This window comes from Eptatretus burgeri, chromosome 14 (assembly GCF_056783735.1).
Source record: "Eptatretus burgeri isolate ZD-2024b chromosome 14, Ebu_testis_v1, whole genome shotgun sequence".
In the NCBI taxonomy this organism is placed as follows: domain Eukaryota; kingdom Metazoa; phylum Chordata; class Myxini; order Myxiniformes; family Myxinidae; genus Eptatretus; species Eptatretus burgeri.
The window spans coordinates 33,670,113-33,690,242 of NC_140974.1; the positions used below are offsets into that span (position 1 = coordinate 33,670,113).

The following is a 20,130-nucleotide window of genomic DNA, read 5'->3' on the forward strand; positions in this document are numbered from 1 at the left end:
ATATCGTTGTGGTAAAGTTTCATCAAAATCGCATGTATAGTTTCAGAGAAGTTGCAAGTGTTTGTGGACGGACGGATGGATGGACTGACAGATGGATGGACAACTCACCTGGAACTATGTTCCAGGTGAGCTAAAATTGGGGTCTAAGGGGTTCTATGGGGGAGGGGGGGTTGTCCCTCAAAATAGGTATTTGCTCTCTTCTCATAAACTACACACATAATTTCGATGAAACTGGACCACAACCTTCATCACTGCTAATGTACCAAATTTTTTCATGGCATTAAAAAAAAAATCCGCAGGTATTTACTTTCTTCTCCGTTACATATTTTGTGGGTCATCCACTTTCAGTCGGAACCTCAAGCCCAGTTACATTATTTATTCCAAAACCTCCTCGTTTATTCAATATTCCAGTATACTCCACTCCTGCATGAACCATCTCTGTCCGGTACTCGAATTACAGAAAAACATTCATTGCATTTGGAAAAGTGGATGTAATTGTTTCATGTAGTAATTCCTGTTTGGGACATTTTATGTGCAAAGTGAGTGATATGTTTTGTGGTTTTACTGGATGAGTGGATAAACTAATTGATTGGCTTGACATAGTGTTGATGTCGTATGGGCAGAATGGGCCAATTGGCTTCCTGTTGCATCAAAGTTCCTTGTATTTCCTTGTATTGGGAAAAAACCCGAAACAATAAATGAATTATTGAGCAAAAAAGAACCGTTTTGCATCGTACTGACTGTTATGAAATTTTATTTCTTCCATCACAGGTGGGGCACCTGAATCGCAACCATAATCCAGTTGTTACTGTAGAACCTGCCTGGAATGACTTGGAAACCAGCATCAGCACAACTCGGGATGCTGCAAACAATACCTTCTTTCTGCCCATTGGTGATGATTATGATGATTATGATGACCCTCCACCCTCTTATGAGGAAGTCATGAAAGGTCAACATCTTGAGGTCCCACAATACAGGAATGCCAGCCCCAGAATAATATTGAGCGATTCAAGTGGAAAGCTGCACTTTAATCCACAGGAAGCTCTTCCTGACAGAGACAGCTCTGGTTCACCACCAAATGGTTCATTTCCTTCACCAAGGAATTTGCTCTGGTTAAACTTGTCTCCACGGCCACAATCAGGGTTCAGCTCAAATGAACTGTTTCAAAAATCAAGCCAAAATCAACATCATAATCAGGTCCGTGGAAACTTCTTTCATTTTGCTTCCTGTTTGGCCGGCCTTTGTCTTTCTTTAGAGGAACCTTCTCTCAACTTCATTCCTCCTTTACTTGGAGTTGGTCTCCTTCTCCTTTGCTAGTCCAGTGGGGTGTCAGCGAACTTATTTCACTCTCTCTCTCTGTTCATTTCTGCTTTCCTTCATTAATTTGTGGGGGTTTTTTAACATCTCAATATGACTTGAAAATCGTCATCCTTTTGTGACATGATTAATCATGCTACTTTACCACGTAACATTTGAATAGTATAATATGTTGTTACGATAATTGAGCCTTACAGTACAATACTCTCTACCTGGTAGTGTATATCAGGAAGTTACAGTATATTCAGGTACAGTATCAGTGCAGAACACAAGTTGTTTATCCAGTTGTATGAATATGTAAAATGTATACTTCATGTATTGTTTCACTATCCTATGATTCCACTTTAACTTACTTCTTGTGAAAGTGCAGAAGAGAGGTTCATGAACCTGTCATTTACATATCTTGGTGGATAGGAAGGTGGTATTAAGCAAGACACCCTATTAAAGCAAGGCTTCTTATTTTTATCCACATGTCCCTCACAAAACATAACAATCAGTACCACCAATGACGCATAGTTGTGCTTTCGACAGCACTTATAACTGTTATTGTTTTGATCCGATAAACCTCGATCTGCTTACTTTCATTTTCTTATTCTCACGAATCGCTTTAAAAAACTCTTGCGCACATATTGTGGAACTCCTGCAGATAATTTATGAAGAAATAAAGATGGTAGTTGAGATCTGTTTGGTTGGCCTTGCTTGGGTTGGCTTCGAATTTTGAGCAGTAAAACCCGTCCTTCATGCTCCACCACATCTATATGTGGCTTCGGTTCGAACTTGCCTGATTAGTCTCAAGCTCTGTGGTCGAGTCCACCCTGCCACGACTTGCTTCTCCGATCTTTTATTCACAGAGACCATACTTTTATTAGCCCCCATTGGACTTACTCCAAAAGGGGGCTTATGGATTTGGTCACTGTTTTCGTGTTCGTGTGTGCGTGCATCCGCACCAATATCTCGGACGTATATGGACCGATTTCATTCATACTTGGCACAAAGACAACAGATTATGGTATACATAAGCACATCATTTTGTTTCATGATAAGGTCAAAGATGGCTAACTGGTGGCCATTTTAATTATTTAAAAACCCAGTATCAAACATCCTCAACCATTTCTCAGACATGCATTTACCGATCTTGTTCAAGCTTGGCAAACTGATAATAACGAATGATGGATTACATAGGCACGTGATTTTTTTTCGAGATCAGATCAAAGATGGCCGACTGGTGGCCATTTTGTTACTTAAATGTGTCCCCCACCATTTCTCAGACATGCATGGTCCAGTTTTGTTCAAACTTGGCAGAATCACAATACATGAGGGCATTCATGTGCACCTCACTTTATTTTGCGATCTGATCAAAGATGATGGACTGGTAGACTGGCGACCATTTTCATCATATATGAATATGGATGAACCCAATAACTCCGTACAGCAAAAGTACTAAAACAATGGGGGCTGTGACATTTTATGTCTTTTTTTCCTTGTTGATTAATGACATCCATTTTAAGAAGCAGGACAAGGATGGAGCGGTGCAAAGCACATGTCCTTTCAAACGTGACGTTGTGACGAGCTCCCGATTTTAGCATGAATTGTTTTAGAGATTTAATACTGCATAATTACTTAAACTGGATTACGCTCTCTTCTTTCACTTATCTTTGTATTGAGAGACCAGCAAATACCACCTGTCGCTTCGCTGACGAGAATACTAGATGGTGGGGGGGGGAGAAGGAGAGGGGGGTGGGAAGAAAGAGAGAGAGGGGGTAGAGTGGTGGATGGGAAAGGACAGATGAGGGAGGGGGAGGGAGGAGTGGTGGGAGAAGGGAAGACAGAATGAGGTGAGAGGAAGGGAATGCAGACATTCAGTGGAGTGTTAATTATGATTCATACTGTGTTATCAAAATGCTTCTGCACAGATAACAGTGAAGATGGAAACAAAATAATGTCTGAAATCCATTTTCTATGGTCATAATATAAACACGGCCCGGAGACAAACACTGCCCGGACACCGTCCAAGACAAACTCCCATCCAGACGCATCCAGAGACAAACTCCTGTCTGGACATAAATACTATCTGGACGCATCCAGAGCCAAGCTGTCAGGAGACAAACACCACCCAGATGCATCCAGAGATAAACTCCACTCGGACGCATCCAGAGACAACGCCGCCCGGATGCATCTGGAGACAAACACAACCCGGACACGTCCGGAGCCAAACACCACCTGGACATGTCCGGAGACAAACACTGCCCGAACACATCCAAAGCCAAACACTGTCCGGCCATAAATACTGCCCAGAAACATTCAGAGACAAACACCACCCTGTTGCATCCAGAGCCAAGCTGTCCAGAGACAAGCTCCTATCTGGAGACAAACTCCCATCGGGACACATCCGCAGATAACCTCCCGTCTGGAGATACACTCCTGTCCAGAGACAAACACCTTACAGACGCATCTGGAGACAAGCACCACCCAGATGCATCTGGAGACAAACACTGCTCAGATGCATCCGGAGACAAACACTGCCCAGATGCGTCCAGAGACAAACACCACCCGGACATGTCCAGAGACAAACTTCAGTCCGGACATAAATACCATCTGGATACGTTTGGAGACAAACACCACCCTAACGCGTCCAGAGCCAAGCTCTCCGGAGATAAACACTCCTCAGACACATCCGGAGACAAATTACCATCTGGACATAACCACCACCCGGACAGGACTGCAGACAAACTCCCATCCAGACACGTCTGGAAGTAAATATGAACTGGACACATCCAGAGACAAATCCCACCTGGACACATCCAGAGACAAACACCATCCAGACATAACCACCGTCTCGATATGTCCAGAGGCAGAGAGAGGGAGTGAGACAGAGAGTGAGAGAGAGAGGGAGAGGTGTGGGATGACGGTGCGACACTGAATTGGGAGCAAAGATGGAACAAAAAGAGAGAGAGAGAGAGAGAGAGAGAGAGAGAGAGAGAGAGAGAGAGAGAGAGAGAGAGAGAGAGAGAGAGAGAGAGAGAGAGAGAGAGAGAGAGAGAGAGAGAGAGAGAGAGAGAGAGAGAGAGAGAGAGAGAGAGAGAGAGAGAGAGAGAGAGAGAGAGAGAGAGAGAGAGAGAGAGAGAGAGAGAGAGAGAGAGAGAGAGAGAGAGAGAGAGAGAGAGAGAGAGAGAGAGAGAGAGAGAGAGAGAGAGAGAGAGAGAGAGAGAGAGAGAGAGAGAGAGAGAGAGCGCGCTGTGGGTAGGGGTGTTAGAAGAGAGAATATTTTATTCCTGATACACACACACACACACACACACACACACACACACACACACACACACACACACACACACACTAGTACTTTGCTGATATCAGCAATTTTTCGGGAATAGGCAGGTTGGAGTCAGTGTGATTAACAACTAGAGTATGTATGATATACAACACAGAAACCTTGAGTAGCTTTCACCGAAAAACAATGTAGCATTTATAAAGACGTTTCAGGGAAATGTTCACAAATATTAATCTTTATAAATAGCTGCGTGTGATGGGTGGAAAACAAATTTGGCTCGCTAAATTTGGAAAACATGTTAATATGGCAAACGGCTTGGAAATCGGGTGTTATTTCACAACTCACTCAGAATGACGGAGCACGAACAAATCACTCAGGATGATGGAGCATGAACCACTCGCCCAGGAGGGCGGAGCACAAACCACTCGCTCAGGATGATGGAGCACGAAACACTCACTCAGGATGAGGGACCAGGAACCACTCGCTCAGGAGGGCACAGCATGAACCACTTGCTCAGGATGATGGAGCACAGACCACTTGCTCAGGATGAGGGAGCACAAACAACTCACTCAGAATGATGCGGCGCGGTACTGCGATCGACAATGGGCACTCGGCAAGTGGCTTAAGCACTCCAGCAAGCACTTGGCTCCAATTAAATAGTTGATAAGGAATGGCTGGCTAAGTAGTGGCTGCATACCATATAGGATGCATTTAACTTTAAAGCCCGTCTTCACCACGCACGTAGAAGTTAATGAAATAAAATAAATGCCTTCAAATAATGACTTTATCCACAAGTGAGTTGCTGCTTAATGCAGAACAACCCTGGAGACAATGCAAAATTCAATCGCCCATGAAATAAACACTGCAGAAAATCCGCCACATTGCCTGCTCATCTATGAATGTGTCACGTGGTACATCGTTCGCTGTCCATGCAAACGTTATAAACTTTTTTTTTATATAAACATCCATTTTTAACCAGATTTGCTTTGATTCCCTGTGGAGCACCTCGTGGAATCTCCGAAAATATCGACACAGATCTGGCAGATACTATGGATAAGCAGTCCCTCTGGGCGATAGGATGCGTGGTCCAGCAGTTAATGCATTTTTAATCATATAGCCAATGAAGCTGGTTAATTTTGACACTTTCTTAAATTTTTTGTTCACTCAATATATAATTCTCCAAACAGTGGACAAAGATAAGTTTAATGCTTTGGAAATGTCACATTTCCTTGTGTCTATATGGAGAAGGAGGGGCATAGCCTAGCTTGCTTACAGTAAATAGTTACATCGGCCTAGTTTAAGACTTGCTATTTCTTTACATTGTTGGATTTCACTCGAGATTTGACACTTATTTAGTCCAGATGAGATCCGATCCGATCCTCAAAACCGAAATAATATTTCGACGATACACTTAATTAGTCCGTGAGAGTAGATCGTGGAAAATCGTATCATACAATGCATGAAATCACTCCAAGCTCCTAATTTGAAAACTATAGCACTTACAGAAGCGATGCATTCAGTGATTCGTAGCAATGATGAACAGGCATTTAATAATGTGAGTGAGGAAAGTGAAAAAAAAAACTTTATCGTAAATAAATCATTCCGGCCTGTTCAAAGTCAAGGCATGGTTGAGCAGGCCAAAAAACCATGGCGGCTTTAGACCCCATTGAGAGGGTTGACCGAGGATGGTGCCTGATAAAGGATATAATTTAATAAGGCCATTAATTCTCTTCAAAAGCGGTGTTTTAATTATCCCAAACACACAATTTTCACTCTTGCACTTCCTTGGAGTTTTAGTATGCATGCAAAGTTTCAGACTGCTCGGTTTTATAGTTTTGGAGTTATGGAGGAGACGCACACGCACACGCACACACACAAGCACACGCACACACACACACACACACACACACACACACACACACACACACACACACACACACACACACACACACACACACACACTCTCTCTCTCTCTCTCTCTCTCTCTCTGTCTCTCTCTCTCTGTCTCTCTGTCTCTGTCTCTCTCTCTCTCTCTCTCTCTCTCTCTCTCTCTCTCTCTCTCTCTCTCTCTCTCTCTCTCTCTCTCTCTCTCTCTCTCTCTGTCTCTCTCTCTCTCTGTCTCTCTCTCTCTCTCTCTCTCTCTCTCTCTCTCTCTCTCTCTCTCTCTCTCTCTCTCTCTCTCTCTCTCTCTCTCTCTCTCTCTCTCTCTCTCTCTCAGACATTTATTTGTGTAGATATATTTGTCTTCTTGTTTAATGTTGTAAATTTAACTTTGCTCTTACATCAGGTTGTCCCAGCTGATGGCCGGGCATCCCATTTTTTAAAAAGGGCAAATGACAATTCACAAGAGAGACGTCGCTCAAGTCCAAACCTGCTTCCCACAACCCACCAAAACTTCCTAGACATACCAAGACCAGATCTTACTCAAGGCCAACAGCGGCGTTTATCAGATCAAAATGTATTGCCATTGAGAGTGTTTCCTCAACAGGAAAACAGAATAGTTCCTGTGAAATGCAACTCATTAAATGAGATTTCTGAAATTGATGCCAGGCCAAAGCCAATTGGCCTGTTGAAAAGTCAAAGTGAAGAAAGTGCCTCGCCCATACACTATGATTGCAATGGATTGCCAAATCAGGGGAAACATTCTCCAGGGAGACATGTAGGTATCTATCTTTCTCTCTGTCTCTTCTATCCTATATTTCTAACTACTTTGTCCAATAGAACTTCAAGTACACTTGCTAACCACTGTTTCTCCCCACTCCAGATGCCTACCTCTAGGTATTCCTGCGAAAACCTCGGGCCTGAAGGGTCTTCGTCAAATTCCAGCAGTGGTAACAGTTCGAGGAAAAACACAGAAAAAACCATCTGTGATTCCCAATTTGACAAAACCCCTCAAAATGGAAAACCTTGTGGAAGTCAGCTCTATAACAAACAGCTTGAGGTATGAGAACAATGACATGTCCAACTCTTCTTGATGTTTCTGTTGACGTTATTCCTGTAACGACTCTAAGAAGTGCTCATATTTGGTTGTTGAGAATCGTCTTGAAAATTATTGAGAATCACTGAAAAGATTTAGTGAGTTTTCAATCTGCCTTTTTCTATCGCAACATTCCTCTTTTGCAAGCCTCTCGGTCTGGCATTCAAGCTTCCAATGCTTTATATCCACCTTTCTCAACTGCACTCTCTAGAGGTGATGCATGTCTTTTCATTCGAAACAAATGCTATCTTTGGTCGATGAGGCAGACTCAACATCTGATTTCCACCAGAAATAATTTGTGGTTGAAAAAAGTATTTTATTTGGACTTTGCCTCCAGGTTTTACTGCAATGGAATACATTTCCTGTTGTTTTTGTTGTTGTTTTCGTTGTTTCTGTTGTTGTATGCCATAGAACTCGGGAATTTTTTTTAATGGGGGAAAATATTGTTTTTATATTGTTTCAGGATCATGTAAATCACTAAAAGTTACTTCTGTCGTTTTGGTCTTCTTATGGTGACTCAATGGTCTCAGCCTGACAAATCTCTTCCTTTCACCTTTCCATCTCGACATCTATGAGTATCAAAGCAGGAAATATTGTTGAATACTGGCAATTTCTTCCATGGTTCTTTAACTCTTGTTCTGCCTCTTGGTCTTCTGGTGGCTTTTATCCCTTTTCAAGTCAGTGTCACCACTTTGTAGTATATTCATGGCTTTTCTGTTTACACTGTCTGGGTCGACATTCATCATACAGCTCTGCAGCATTAAACACCATCGCAGTTGGCTCTGAAGAGGCAAACCTCACCAATTTTGCCCGTGAAAAGGCTGAATGCCTAAACTCTATATATGCTTCAAAATCTTCTGTCCAAAACCCATCGCTTTCTGTACCTACATGACAGGTCAAAAGTTTTAGAACACCCCCATTTTTCCAGTTTTTACTGAAATATAAGCAGTTTAATGTTTCAATGTACTCTGAAATTAAAGCATAGAGCAAATAAACAATTGCAGATAAAAAAAAATCATGGAATCGTTTTGTTCAGGTCAGGTCAGGAATGGGAGCATGTGCCAGAACAGCGTGTCGCTGCGTCCACTTTCCGTCGGTACTCCAGGGGCCTCCGTCTGGCCATCCCCCAGGCAGATGCCTGGCCCATTCCCATCTCCTTGAGATGCCGATCAACCTGCTGCAACCATGAGGCACGTGGTCGGCCCACTGGCTTCCTCCACTCATGAGACTCCCTCGCTGAGAGAATCTGGTGAGCAGGATCAGCATCAGGAAAACGAGCCACATGTCCATACAGCTGCAACTGACGCTCACGGACTATGCAGGTAACAAATCTCATCCGAGTCTCTCTCAGCAACCGCTCGTTGGACACAAAATCCGACCAGCGATAGCCAAGGATTCTCCGAAGAGACCTGGTACCAAAGGAATTAAGTCTCCGTCTCAGATCCTTGGTCAGAGTCCAAGTCTCGCATCCATAGAGCAAGACTGGAAGTACCAAGGACCTGAAGACTCGGACTTTCGTCCTCCCGCACAGGTGCGGGCAGCACCACACCCCATGATCCAGTGAATCCATGACTCCCCAGGCCCGACACAGACGTCTATTGACCTCTGACTCACAGCCAGCAGAGACATGAATATCACTGCCAAGGTAAGTGAATCTCTCCACGACCTCAACATCCTCACCACAAAGAGACACAGACGGGACAGCAGCATCCAAGATTTCACCGAAAGCCTGGATCTTAGTTTTGACCCAAGAAACCCGTAATCCCAGCGGCTCCGACTCCTCATTCAGCACCCCGAGGGCCCCCAAAAGGATATCTAAAGTCTCCGCAAAGATGACTGCATCATCTGCAAAATCAAGGTCCGAGATCTTGACATTCCCAAACGATGCACCGCAGCTTGATCTCTCCGACATCCTCCCTAAAATCCAGTCCATACAAGTGCTGAAAAGTGTGGGGGCCAGTACACACCCCTGACGAACTCCAGTAACAACTGGAAATAAGTCAGGGATGGAACCACCACACTTCACAGCACTCTCAGTATCAGAGTAGAGTTCAGACATCAGATCGATCAGTTTTGGTGGCACCCCACGAAGACCAAGAATCCTCCAGAGGACATCCCGATTCACTGAATCGAACGCCTTACAGAGATCAACATAGGCTGCAAGGAGCCCCTGCCAAAACTCTCATCTGCGTTCAGTGAGGACACGAAGAGCAAGGATACGGTCAATCGTTGACCTCTTTGGTGTAAAGCCTGACTGCTCTGGACGCTGGTTCTCAAGCAGATGGTGGCGAACCCTATCAAGAATTATCCGAGCAAAGACCTTGCCCGGCACTGAGAGCAGCGTCACCCCTCGGTAGTTGTTGCAGTCTTGGCGATCACCCTTCCCTTTCCAGAGAGGAACAACAAGGCCCCTCTTCCAATCAGTTGGGATGATGCCTGTGTTCCAGGCAGAGCACAAAACTGCATGCAACGACACGAGTGCAGCATTTCCACCAGCCTTGAGAAGTTCAGCATGGATGCCACAGATCCCTGGAGCTTTTCCCCATTTCAACTGGTTCACCACAGCCCGTGTTTCCACAAGCGAAGGTGGACCACAGTTGATTCGAGGGTCAGCAACAGGGATTGTAACACCCTTGACGTCCAACTCGACAGCTGGGGGATCAGCCTGGTACAACCGCTTAAAGTAACCGGCCCAGCGGGCCATCACTTCAGACTCCTCTGTCAAGAGCCTACCACTCTCTGCTCTAACTGCAGTGCTCCGAGGGATGGGCTTGGATGAACGCAATGCGCGAATTCCCCTGTAAGCGGGACGAGAATCACCTGTCCACAGGTGATGTCTACCCCCTCACAGATTCCTCGCCTATAGGCCTCCTTGTCCACCCTCAGTGCACGTACAGTTTTACGCCTCAGCTCCCTGAACAGCTCAGCTCTGCCATTCATCCTGGCCCTGCGACTCTGGTCAATGGTATCCAGTGTCCCTTGAGAGACAAAATTCTTCTTTGCCCTGCGGTGAGTTCCAAGACATCCACCAGCAACATCAAGGACGGTGGTCTTGAAGGCACTCCACAACTCTTCAGGACCCCCCAAAGCACCCAGACCCCCCAAGTGTCCACTCAGCCTGTTCGCAAACTCCTCAGCTACTCTCTCATCCCTGAGCTTGCCAACATCCATCCGAGGCTGGGATGGTACCATTCTCCAGGATTTAAGGTACAACTTTAGAGTTGCTACAACAAGCCTGTGGTCAGTATTGAGGAACTGAGCACTCCGGTAGACCCTGCAGTTCTGGATCATCCTCCAACGACCGTCAATAAGGATATGGTCAATCTCCTTGGCCACACCGCCAGCGTTGGAATACCAAGTCCAGCGATGAGCTTGTGGGCGCTGAAACCATGAACCAGACACCCTAAGTCCATGACTTCTTGCAAAGTCAAGGAAATTAGTGCTATTCTGGTTCATAGTTCCTGACCCATGGGGACCAACACACACCTCATAACCGTCCCTATCAGTTCCAGTCGATGCATTGAAATCCCCCAAGACTAGAAGTGTATCTCCTCTTGGGCACTGATCAACCACAGACTCGAGCGTGGCATAGAATGCATCCTACACGGTGAGATCAATCGCCTCAGTCGGAGCATAAACAGAGACCAGGGAAATGACACCTCAGGAGTGACGAATCCTTAATCACATAATGCGCTCGTTTACCGGTGTTACCTCAATTATCATTGGGGTCAGCTTATTGGACACAGCTACAGCAACTCCTTGGGTATGGTAACCATCAGAGCGACCAGACCAATAGTAGGTGTAACTACCCACCATTATCTCGCCGCAATCCGGTTTCCGAACGTCAGAGAGAGCTGCAATCCCGATGTCCAAACGCTTGACCTCAGATGATAACAGAGACAGGTGATCATCCCCTCTTAGGGATAGGACATTCCAGGCACCCACCCGAAGGGACCGCCTCAGGTTAACCCAAGGAGACCACCGTCTGGTGGACGACACCTCAGCACCACTCCGACACACTCTCCCGCAATCTGACCCAGGGATGTTACCCCATGGTTTCCCTCCTATCATCAAAGATTGGGGTCCCGAAGGCTTTGCCCCAATCCCGTCATCCGGTGAGCTGCCCTGCAAAGGGAAGCTGCACAGGAGGTACTCCTACGGAGTTCGTTTTCAGATTTTTTTTGCGTTTTTGTGTTTTGCGGAATGAAGGGTTTTACGGTGGCCGGAGTGCAAATCCTGCCACCAACCTCCTGATAAAAAAGTAACCCAACTGCAGGAGGACGTCCGCAGACACAGTTGGGCATTAGATATGGATGGCCGTTGGCTCACCAGGAGCTCCTCCGCCCTTTGACAGGTTTTGTTTTTAATCCTGCTGGGTGTCCATATCCAAACACCCTCCTCACCAGAAAACCTGGTGGGGGAGACAGTTTAGTCACCGACAACCCGACCATGGAACAGGTTAGTGCAGGTTTACATGGTACCTGTAGCAGGTCACAGATCGAACCTGACCTGACATCGTTGTGTTGAACAAAATTTAATCTTATTTTTGACTCATTAAAGTAGCCACCTTTTGCAGATATAACAGCCGAACATACTTGTGGCATTCTTTCTGCAATGGAAATCAAATATTGTTCGGAAAGTTCTTCCCAACACTGTCGCAGAAGTTCCCACAAATGTGTTGCACTTGCAGGTTGCTTTGCTTTCACCCTTCTGTTCAGCTCATCCCAAACCAATTCGATGGGGTTTAAGTCAGGAAACTGTGCTGGCCATTCCCTGATTTGAAGCCCACTCTCTTGCTCTTTTCTTCTAATGTAGTTCTGACATAGCCTGAAGGTATGTTTTGGGTCGTTATCTTGCTGTAGGATGAACCCCTGACCAACTTGGCGTAGACAAGAGGGTATTGCATGGAGCTGAAAAATGCTGTCGTTGCCCTTTTGGTTCAGGGTGCCAGTCACTCTGTGCAAGTCTCTGACTCTGGATCCAGCAAAAGAGCCCCAAATCATCACGCTCCCTCCTCCATGTTTGACCGTTGGTGTCACACACTGAGGAACCATCGTTTCGCTTACTCGACGGCATACAAAAACCCTGTGTGATGAACCGAAGATTTCAAATTTTGATTCATCGGTCCATAAGACCTCCCAGTTTTCAGTAGTCCACTGGCGGTGCTTCGTGGCCCAGGCAAGCCTCTTTTTCTTATTTTGCCATCTTAGCAATGGCTTTCTTCCTGCCACTCGACCTGTCAAACCTGCAGCTCAAAGTCTTCTCTTCACAGTTGAAACTGAGACTTCCTTACTTCGACCAGTGTGAAGCTGTGCTTGAAGCTGCTGTCCTATGAGCCGCCTATCACACAAGCTGTTGACTCTCAGAAACTTGTCTTCTGATTGTGTTGTGGATTTGGGTCTGCCGGACCTCTTCCTGTCAGAGTTTCCTCCAGTTTCCAAGTGCCTTTTGATGGTGTAGGAAACTGTACTCACTGACACCTTGACATGCTTTGCAATTTCTCGAAAGGAAAGACCTACACTTTTCAGCGTTGTAATGATCTGTCTGTATTCCTTTGTTCATTGTCTTTTTCTCGCCATTATGATAGCAATATACTACTTCCTGCAGTGCAATATTGTCCAAATAATGCTTCAGAGGGCGCAGCAACACAGTCTGTTCCAACACTGTTTTGATACAGACAGAGGGTTTACAACTAATCAACAAAAGTTGGGACACCTGTACGAATTGTTTGCATCAACTTTCAAGGTTTAATTTACTTCCATTGCTGCAGAACAGCTGCAGCTGCTAACCCATTACTTGTTCCCTGAAAAGGGCCTTTTTAAAAACTCTGAAATTTACAATATTTTTCCGTTTTTGGAACCTAAACTTAAAAAAAAACCTCTGGCAGTTTACCGCATAGCTTTGTACCATTTCAGGTTATTCACTGGACTTAAACTGCTTAAATTTCAGTAAAAACTGAAAAATGGGGGTGTCCTAAAACTTTCGACCTGTCATGTACCTTACCCAGCCGCACCCAGCTGTTCCTGGACTCTGTATCCTTTTTCCTGACAATGTGGAGAGTTTGCTGTCAAACCTCGACTCTGATTCTACAACCAGACAAGACAGCATCAGTCCCGTGTCCTAAAAACCTGCTTTGCTGCTCTTTCTCACCCTCTCTCTCTGTTCTTTTTACCCTCTCATTTATCATCTGCTTGGAAATCAGCAAACATTACCGCTCTGCATCAAAAGATACAAGAACAGATCCCTGCAACTTCAGACCAATCAGCCTGCTCTCAATCATCAGCAAGGTCATGCAATCCATCATCACTTCCGACATTAAATCCTTCCTTTTCTCCAATATCTTGATTTCCGATCATCAATTTGGATTCAGACCAGGTCACTCTTCCCTGGACATGCTGCTTCTGCTCTCCCAACAATGGATGGAGGTCCTCAATGCCAGACATGAGATCAGAGCCATCTCCTGAGACATATCGTGAGCTTTTTGATACAGTCTGGCATTCCGCATTGCTCAATAAACTCTCTTCTCATGGTATCCAAGGTAATCTCCACTCATGGCTCGTGGACTTCCTCTCCTGTCACAGTCAACATGTGGCTCTTAATTGATGTCTCTCATCTCTTCTTCCTGTGAGGCTGGAGTTCCTCAAGGCAGTGTTCTGTGCCCTGTTCTTTTTCTGGTTTTCATAAATGATCTCTCTAACTCTGGAAAATCCTCTTTTTCTCTTCGCTGATGACTTCACCCTCTGCCGGACCATCTCTCATCTCTCAGATTGGCAGGGAGCAGCCTCTTCACTCTCTGCAAACCTCGATAAAATCACAAGCTGGTCAAACACTTGGAACATCTCTTTCAATCCTGACAAATCTTACACTCACAATATGTCTCTCTGAAAGAACCATCTCGACAACCCCCCCACATCTACTTTTCTAAACCATCCTCTTGAAGAAGTCCTTTCCTTCAAACTTCTCTGTCTCACTATCTACCATGATCTTTCCTGGGAAAGCCACATTTCCAAGCTGGCCTTCAAAGCCAGTCGCCAATTGGCATCCTTCATTGGGCAAAGTCCTTTCTTGGCCCAACTGAGCTCCGAACCTCATACAAAGCTTTTATCCTCTGCCTGATGGAGTACTGCTTTCCCCTCTCGGCTGATGCTCCTGCCTCACACCTATCTTGGCTTCATGCTGTGGAAACCAAGTCTTTTAGGATCATTGATATCTCCCTCGATAAAGCTGTCTTTTGGTCTCTCACTCTCTCACCACAGGCAGGTCAGTGGTCTTTCTGTCTTTGGTTCTCCCATTGGTCATCTGTCATCTCCCATTGGTTCTCTGTCTGGGATGTTCACTTGCGCTTCAGGAATTTCAGCCAGCTGTGACTTCAAATTTTTTTGAAGTTTTTTTTTTTCTTCAAATTTTTCAAAATTTGGATTTTCAAATGGCCAATCGGGAAGATTTGATCAGAAAGCCCTGCAGAACAGAAATGCCAAATTTGATACTTGTATCATAATTTGCACGATTTTTCTACTATCTACTACACTATTTATATCCACCTTTCTCGACTGCACTCTCTCGAGGTGATGCATGTCTTTTCTTTAGGAACAAATGCTATCTTTGGTCGACGAAGCAGTCACTCAACATCTGATTTCCACCAGAAATGATTTGTGGTTGAAAAAAGTCTTGTACAGTATTTGGACTTTGCTTCCAGTTTTACTGCAATGGAAAAAATTTCCTGTTGTTTTTGTTGTTGTTTTCGTTGTTTCTGTTGTTGTATGCCATATAACTCGGACATTGTTTTTAATGGGGCAAAATATTGTTTTTAGAGTTTCAAGATCATGTGAATCACTAAAAGTTACTTCTTTTATTTTGGTCTTTTTATGGTGACTCGATGGTTTCAGCCTGCCAAATCTCTTCCTTTCACCTTTCCATCTCGACATCTATGAGTATCAAAGCAGGACATATTGCTGAATACTGGCAATTTCTTCCAAGGTTCTTTACCTCTTGTTCTGCCTCTTAGTCTTCTGGTGGCTTTGGTTCATCTTATTCCTTTTCAAGTCAGTGTCACCACTTGACAGTGTATTCATGGCTTTCCTGTTTGCAGTGTCTGGGTGTACGTTCATCATCCAGCTCCCCATCATTGAACACCCTCGCAGTCGGCTCTGAAGAGGCAAACCTCACCAAACGTTGGCAACAAAAGCCTCACCACATGCTAAAGAAGGCCAATGAAAGGTTGAATCCTCATGCACCAAATAAACGCCGCTTGTGAAACTGTTCTGCATGGAGAAATTAAACATCCCTGTAAAAAAAAACTTTTAATGACTTTTTGCCGATGATGGTGAAGTAGATATAAAATGTCTACTGGATGCTCAGAAATATTTGTGTCAAAAGCTATTGGGAGTGGTGGCCTCAGTAATCACTGAGACATGTGAATGTGTAAATTGATTTGTATGCAATGATGAATACAATCTACAGGCTCATCTGTGGGTGACCTTTAACTTTAATGACCGGATGGCCACAGCTTGGTTGTTGCATTTTCGTAACAAAATATTTTTTTGATTCTCATAATTATGTAACTTCACAATGAAGTACAGTATATGTAAAACAATGTTATTTGTCAATTTTGCTCTTGGTTACATTATCTTTATTACCTAAGTTCTCGGTAGAGTTGACAGGATAGCCTCGAGGTGTGTGCACTCACCTCTAAGTTGTGTAGCCTGGGTATGAATTCTGACCCAGCTATAAACTGTCATGTTGGTGTAATGTGGGCATGGTGAGGCATCAGTGTGTGTGCCATCCCTCAAATGGATGTTCGACTGGGCCTCCCATCTAACAGCTTTAGTTGGTGGATGTTAAAGATTCCACTGTGTCCTTCGCGTAGAGTACCCAGGTCAAAAAACCAGTAAAGACCAGTAGCTTACTGGTCAACTGGTACCAGTTGAAAACCAGTAGCCAACTGGTACCAGTAAAGCCAGTTGGTTTCTTACTGGTTTTAATATGGAAATTGGAATAGAGTGATATATTACCAGTTGAAATACATGTATTTAACTAACTGGTATCAACTGGGACCAGTACATTGTAACTGGTATCAACTGGGAGACCAGTACATTGCAACTGGTATCAACTGGGACCAGTACATTGCAACTGGTATCAACTGGAACCAGTAAGACTTTAACTGGTACAAATATGAGCTACTGGTTTTTTCAACTGGGAAATTGGAATTCTGACTGAATTTAACTGGTACCAGTTGAAACCAATAGAGACCAGTTAAAGACCAATTAGAACCAATAGAGACCAGTTGAAAATGTGTACTGGTTTTAACTGGTTTTTCGACCTGGGTAGGTGAGTGATTGCCGGCACCATGAACAAATTACAAATTATTGCTTTATCCTACAGGGGGCACTGCATCAGCTGCACAATCACTCCCATAACAATGTTGTAAACTTCTCATGTGCTGCACCTGAAAGAATTGATGTCACCTGGTTCTTCTGCATAAATAATGTCATGCTCGTTCAAGCAAATCTATGTAAGGATGTTTTGAAGTGGTCTGGAAGATTAAGACCCCCTTCTGCCCAATTTTATTTTCTTTGTTCAATGTGCATTCCTATTATATTTATCAGACTTTTGTTTTGTTGCCATGTTTGTTGAGGGAATTGTATTCACAGTGTGTGTTCAGTGCAAGCTATATATTCGTAATGAAACTTTCAAATTACATATATTTTATTTGTTAAATCTATTGATCAGTGCAGGGTAGTCCATAGAACAATAACCTGAGTGGTGTATTCTATGTTTCGTTCATTAATGAAACGTGTATGTCTGAAACAATACGGGAATAAAAAATATGTAAACGTTTATTTCAACGTTCACTATATGTCCGCTGGATTTTGTTTCCGCAAGTTCATCACAAATCACAAGTGCAGGACAGTCCTCTCTAACAGTAATAAACTCTGATGTCTCTGTGCACATGAGTACACACAAAGCGGCTGACAGGATTTGAACTTTGTTTCGTCGTTCAGAACACCAAGCATCTTTTCCACGCAATCTTCCTTGTTCATAATAACTACTCTGGACCCTTTTTCAGGTTTACAGATAAATAAGTCTGGGGTGGCCTTCGGGCCAATCAGCGGCCAGATAATCAAGTTCCATATGGGTCGGATGTGTTGTTTGGGGTTCCACAGTAAGCATCTGCAATATCAGTCAGTCGTGCCTGACAGTAATTTGATTGGTCATTAGAAATAGGAATATGATGGGACAATTGGGCATAAAATCGCTCAAACTCAGCAAACACCAACTCTCTTTTGTTACTGGCTTTGGGAATACCGAAACCATAGCCAAGGACTTGGACAGACTCCTCGATGTCGGAGAGCACAATATCAGACAAGTTTATCACGTGCTTGGACGCATTCATGACTTTACTGGAGCGTTTACGGGGTGCTGAACGACGAAACAAAGTTCAAATTACGAGGCAATGTGGCTCATTACAACCGCACAGGTACACTTGAATGGAAATTGCTAACACATTTATTGCAATTGTGCAAAAGCAAAGAACTCCCACATGATGTATATGAGTGGATTCGTCCACATGGTTCACAGCATCCTCGGATGTATGGGTTACCCAAAATACATAAAGAAGGTTTCCCACTACATCCGATAGTATCTATCATTGGTTCTGCATAACACTCGTATACTCTCGAGAAATCTCTCTAGAAATATACGGAAATCTTAAGCTCGGGATTTCCGGCAACCAGACAGTACATGCTCGAATGTCTCTGTTCTACCACACTTGGCACATTCTACTGACTCAGCCAATTTCCATTTTTCCAGATTCACCGCAGTTGGCATCTGGTCACGCATTGATTTAAGTGCAAAGATTAGTCGCTGTGGCTCCATCTTCCACAGCGATGCCCAGCTGACCTTCTTCTGCACAACCATCTCCCATGCTGTCCATGCTCCTTGCTGAGGTTGACTTATAGCTTGAACCGTTCTTCTCTCCTCTTTCATACATTTAATCTCTTCGATAACCATCTCTCATCTCCCACTTGCACTCAACTTGTGGCCACCATTTCTGTTCTTTCCAAACAAATCCTTTCCTATCTTTCTGCACTGCTCCGATTATTTCCTTCATTTGCAACCTACTCTCCGCATTTTCAACCATCCTCTGAACATCCAACTTAGTTCCTGTTCTTATCTTTGGCCCCAGTTCATTGTGCATTGGGTCTTTTGAATCTCGAAGCATCATTTGGAATCTGGCTTTCCCAATCTTATATTTTTCAGCTAGTGACTTAAATGGCAGTTTTATCTTCGAACTTCTGCTGGATAACAGCAAAACCACCAAACATTTTTGGCAAACCCAACCATTTCCGCATGTATGAATTGACCATCTTCTCATCCTCTGGATATATGTATGTATATATATATATATATATATATATATATATATATATATATATATATATATATATATATATATATATATATATATATATGAAGACTACAAGGGGAAAACCGGTGATGTCACTTTTTATAAATTTCAGGGTTATTGTACCTGCCAATAGTTGGCAACATAAGGTTTCCTCTCACAATATTACTTTAACAAATAACCAGGGGTGTCATAATTTATATGGTATAAAGTTTAGCCGTGCAATGAAAAAACAAGTGTTGTCAAAGCTGAACAAGTAGAAACCCAGAGTTGTCAGTACTTTACTCCTGGTTATCTCCCTTTCATTCATGTTAACTGTTCCACCATAATATTCAGAGTTGAGAAACTAAAAAATGAAAGGTTGTAAAACTTTCACAGCATAAACTGAGCACTACAATAGCCTGTTTGGTTATATCATGGATCTATTATTTTTGATCGCAGGTTTTGTGTTCTGCAAAGTATAAAATTAAAGTTTTCACTCAGATAAGATTGGCTTTCTGCGTCATTCATGTTAACTGTTCCAGCATAATATTCAGAGTTGAGAAACTAAGTTATAAAAGGTTGTAAAACAATCACAGCATAAACTCGGAGCACTACAATGGCCTATTTGGTTATATAATGGGCTCCGTAGTTGGTGCATATCGTGGTTCAAGCCTCGTCAAACCTTTATTGTGACTTTTATTGGATCCACGCCATGGCTTAATGGTTAGCGCGTCTGAGTACCCATCCCCATTCGATGTACCCACCGCCCAATCAACCTGCTTAGGTATATGAGGGAGTCACATGAGTTGACCGGCTATCGCGGGGGTGGTTTATCCTTGGTTTTCTCCCGGTTTTCCATCATATTAAGTAGTGCGGAGTAAGAAATGGAGAATCCGTCGTCATATAAGCGAAATACCCTTGAGTATGGCGTTGAACACCAATCAAACAAAAAAACAATGACTGTTTAATGTTGAAAAAAATAATCTGTGATCACCAAAGTCATGTAATGTATGCTAATAACCAACAAGCATGAATTTGCTACACATCCTGGGTTAAAATTGCATGGCAATTATTAAACAAGGGAATAACTAGTGATGTCAGTTTGCAACATTGATTCGTTCTTTGCTCTTAAATTAAATAACACAGAAGCTTGGCAAATGCTTCATGCTTAATTTGATT

General features: G+C 43.6%; 1 protein-coding gene across 6 annotated transcripts in view; it reads left to right on the forward strand.

Moving 5' to 3' along the window:
• Nucleotides 1-20,130, forward strand: part of LOC147012940 (traf2 and NCK-interacting protein kinase-like) — a 262,159-nt gene that overhangs the window by 163,016 nt on the left and 79,013 nt on the right. For 3 of the 6 annotated variants that reach the window (XM_085854311.1, XM_085854312.1, XM_085854313.1), the window contains 4 exons: nucleotides 772-1,197; nucleotides 6,876-7,247; nucleotides 7,353-7,529; nucleotides 15,655-17,414. The exons of 2 other annotated variants lie outside the window; for them this stretch is intronic. In XM_085854311.1, coding sequence (XP_085710437.1) covers nucleotides 772-1,197; nucleotides 6,876-7,247; nucleotides 7,353-7,529; nucleotides 15,655-15,819 — 1,140 coding nt within the window. In that variant the 3' untranslated portion in view covers nucleotides 15,820-17,414. Of the gene's footprint in view, nucleotides 1-771; nucleotides 1,198-6,875; nucleotides 7,248-7,352; nucleotides 7,530-15,654; nucleotides 17,415-20,130 lie in introns of those variants that run through there. One more of the 6 variants, XM_085854316.1, reaches the window with a different exon arrangement.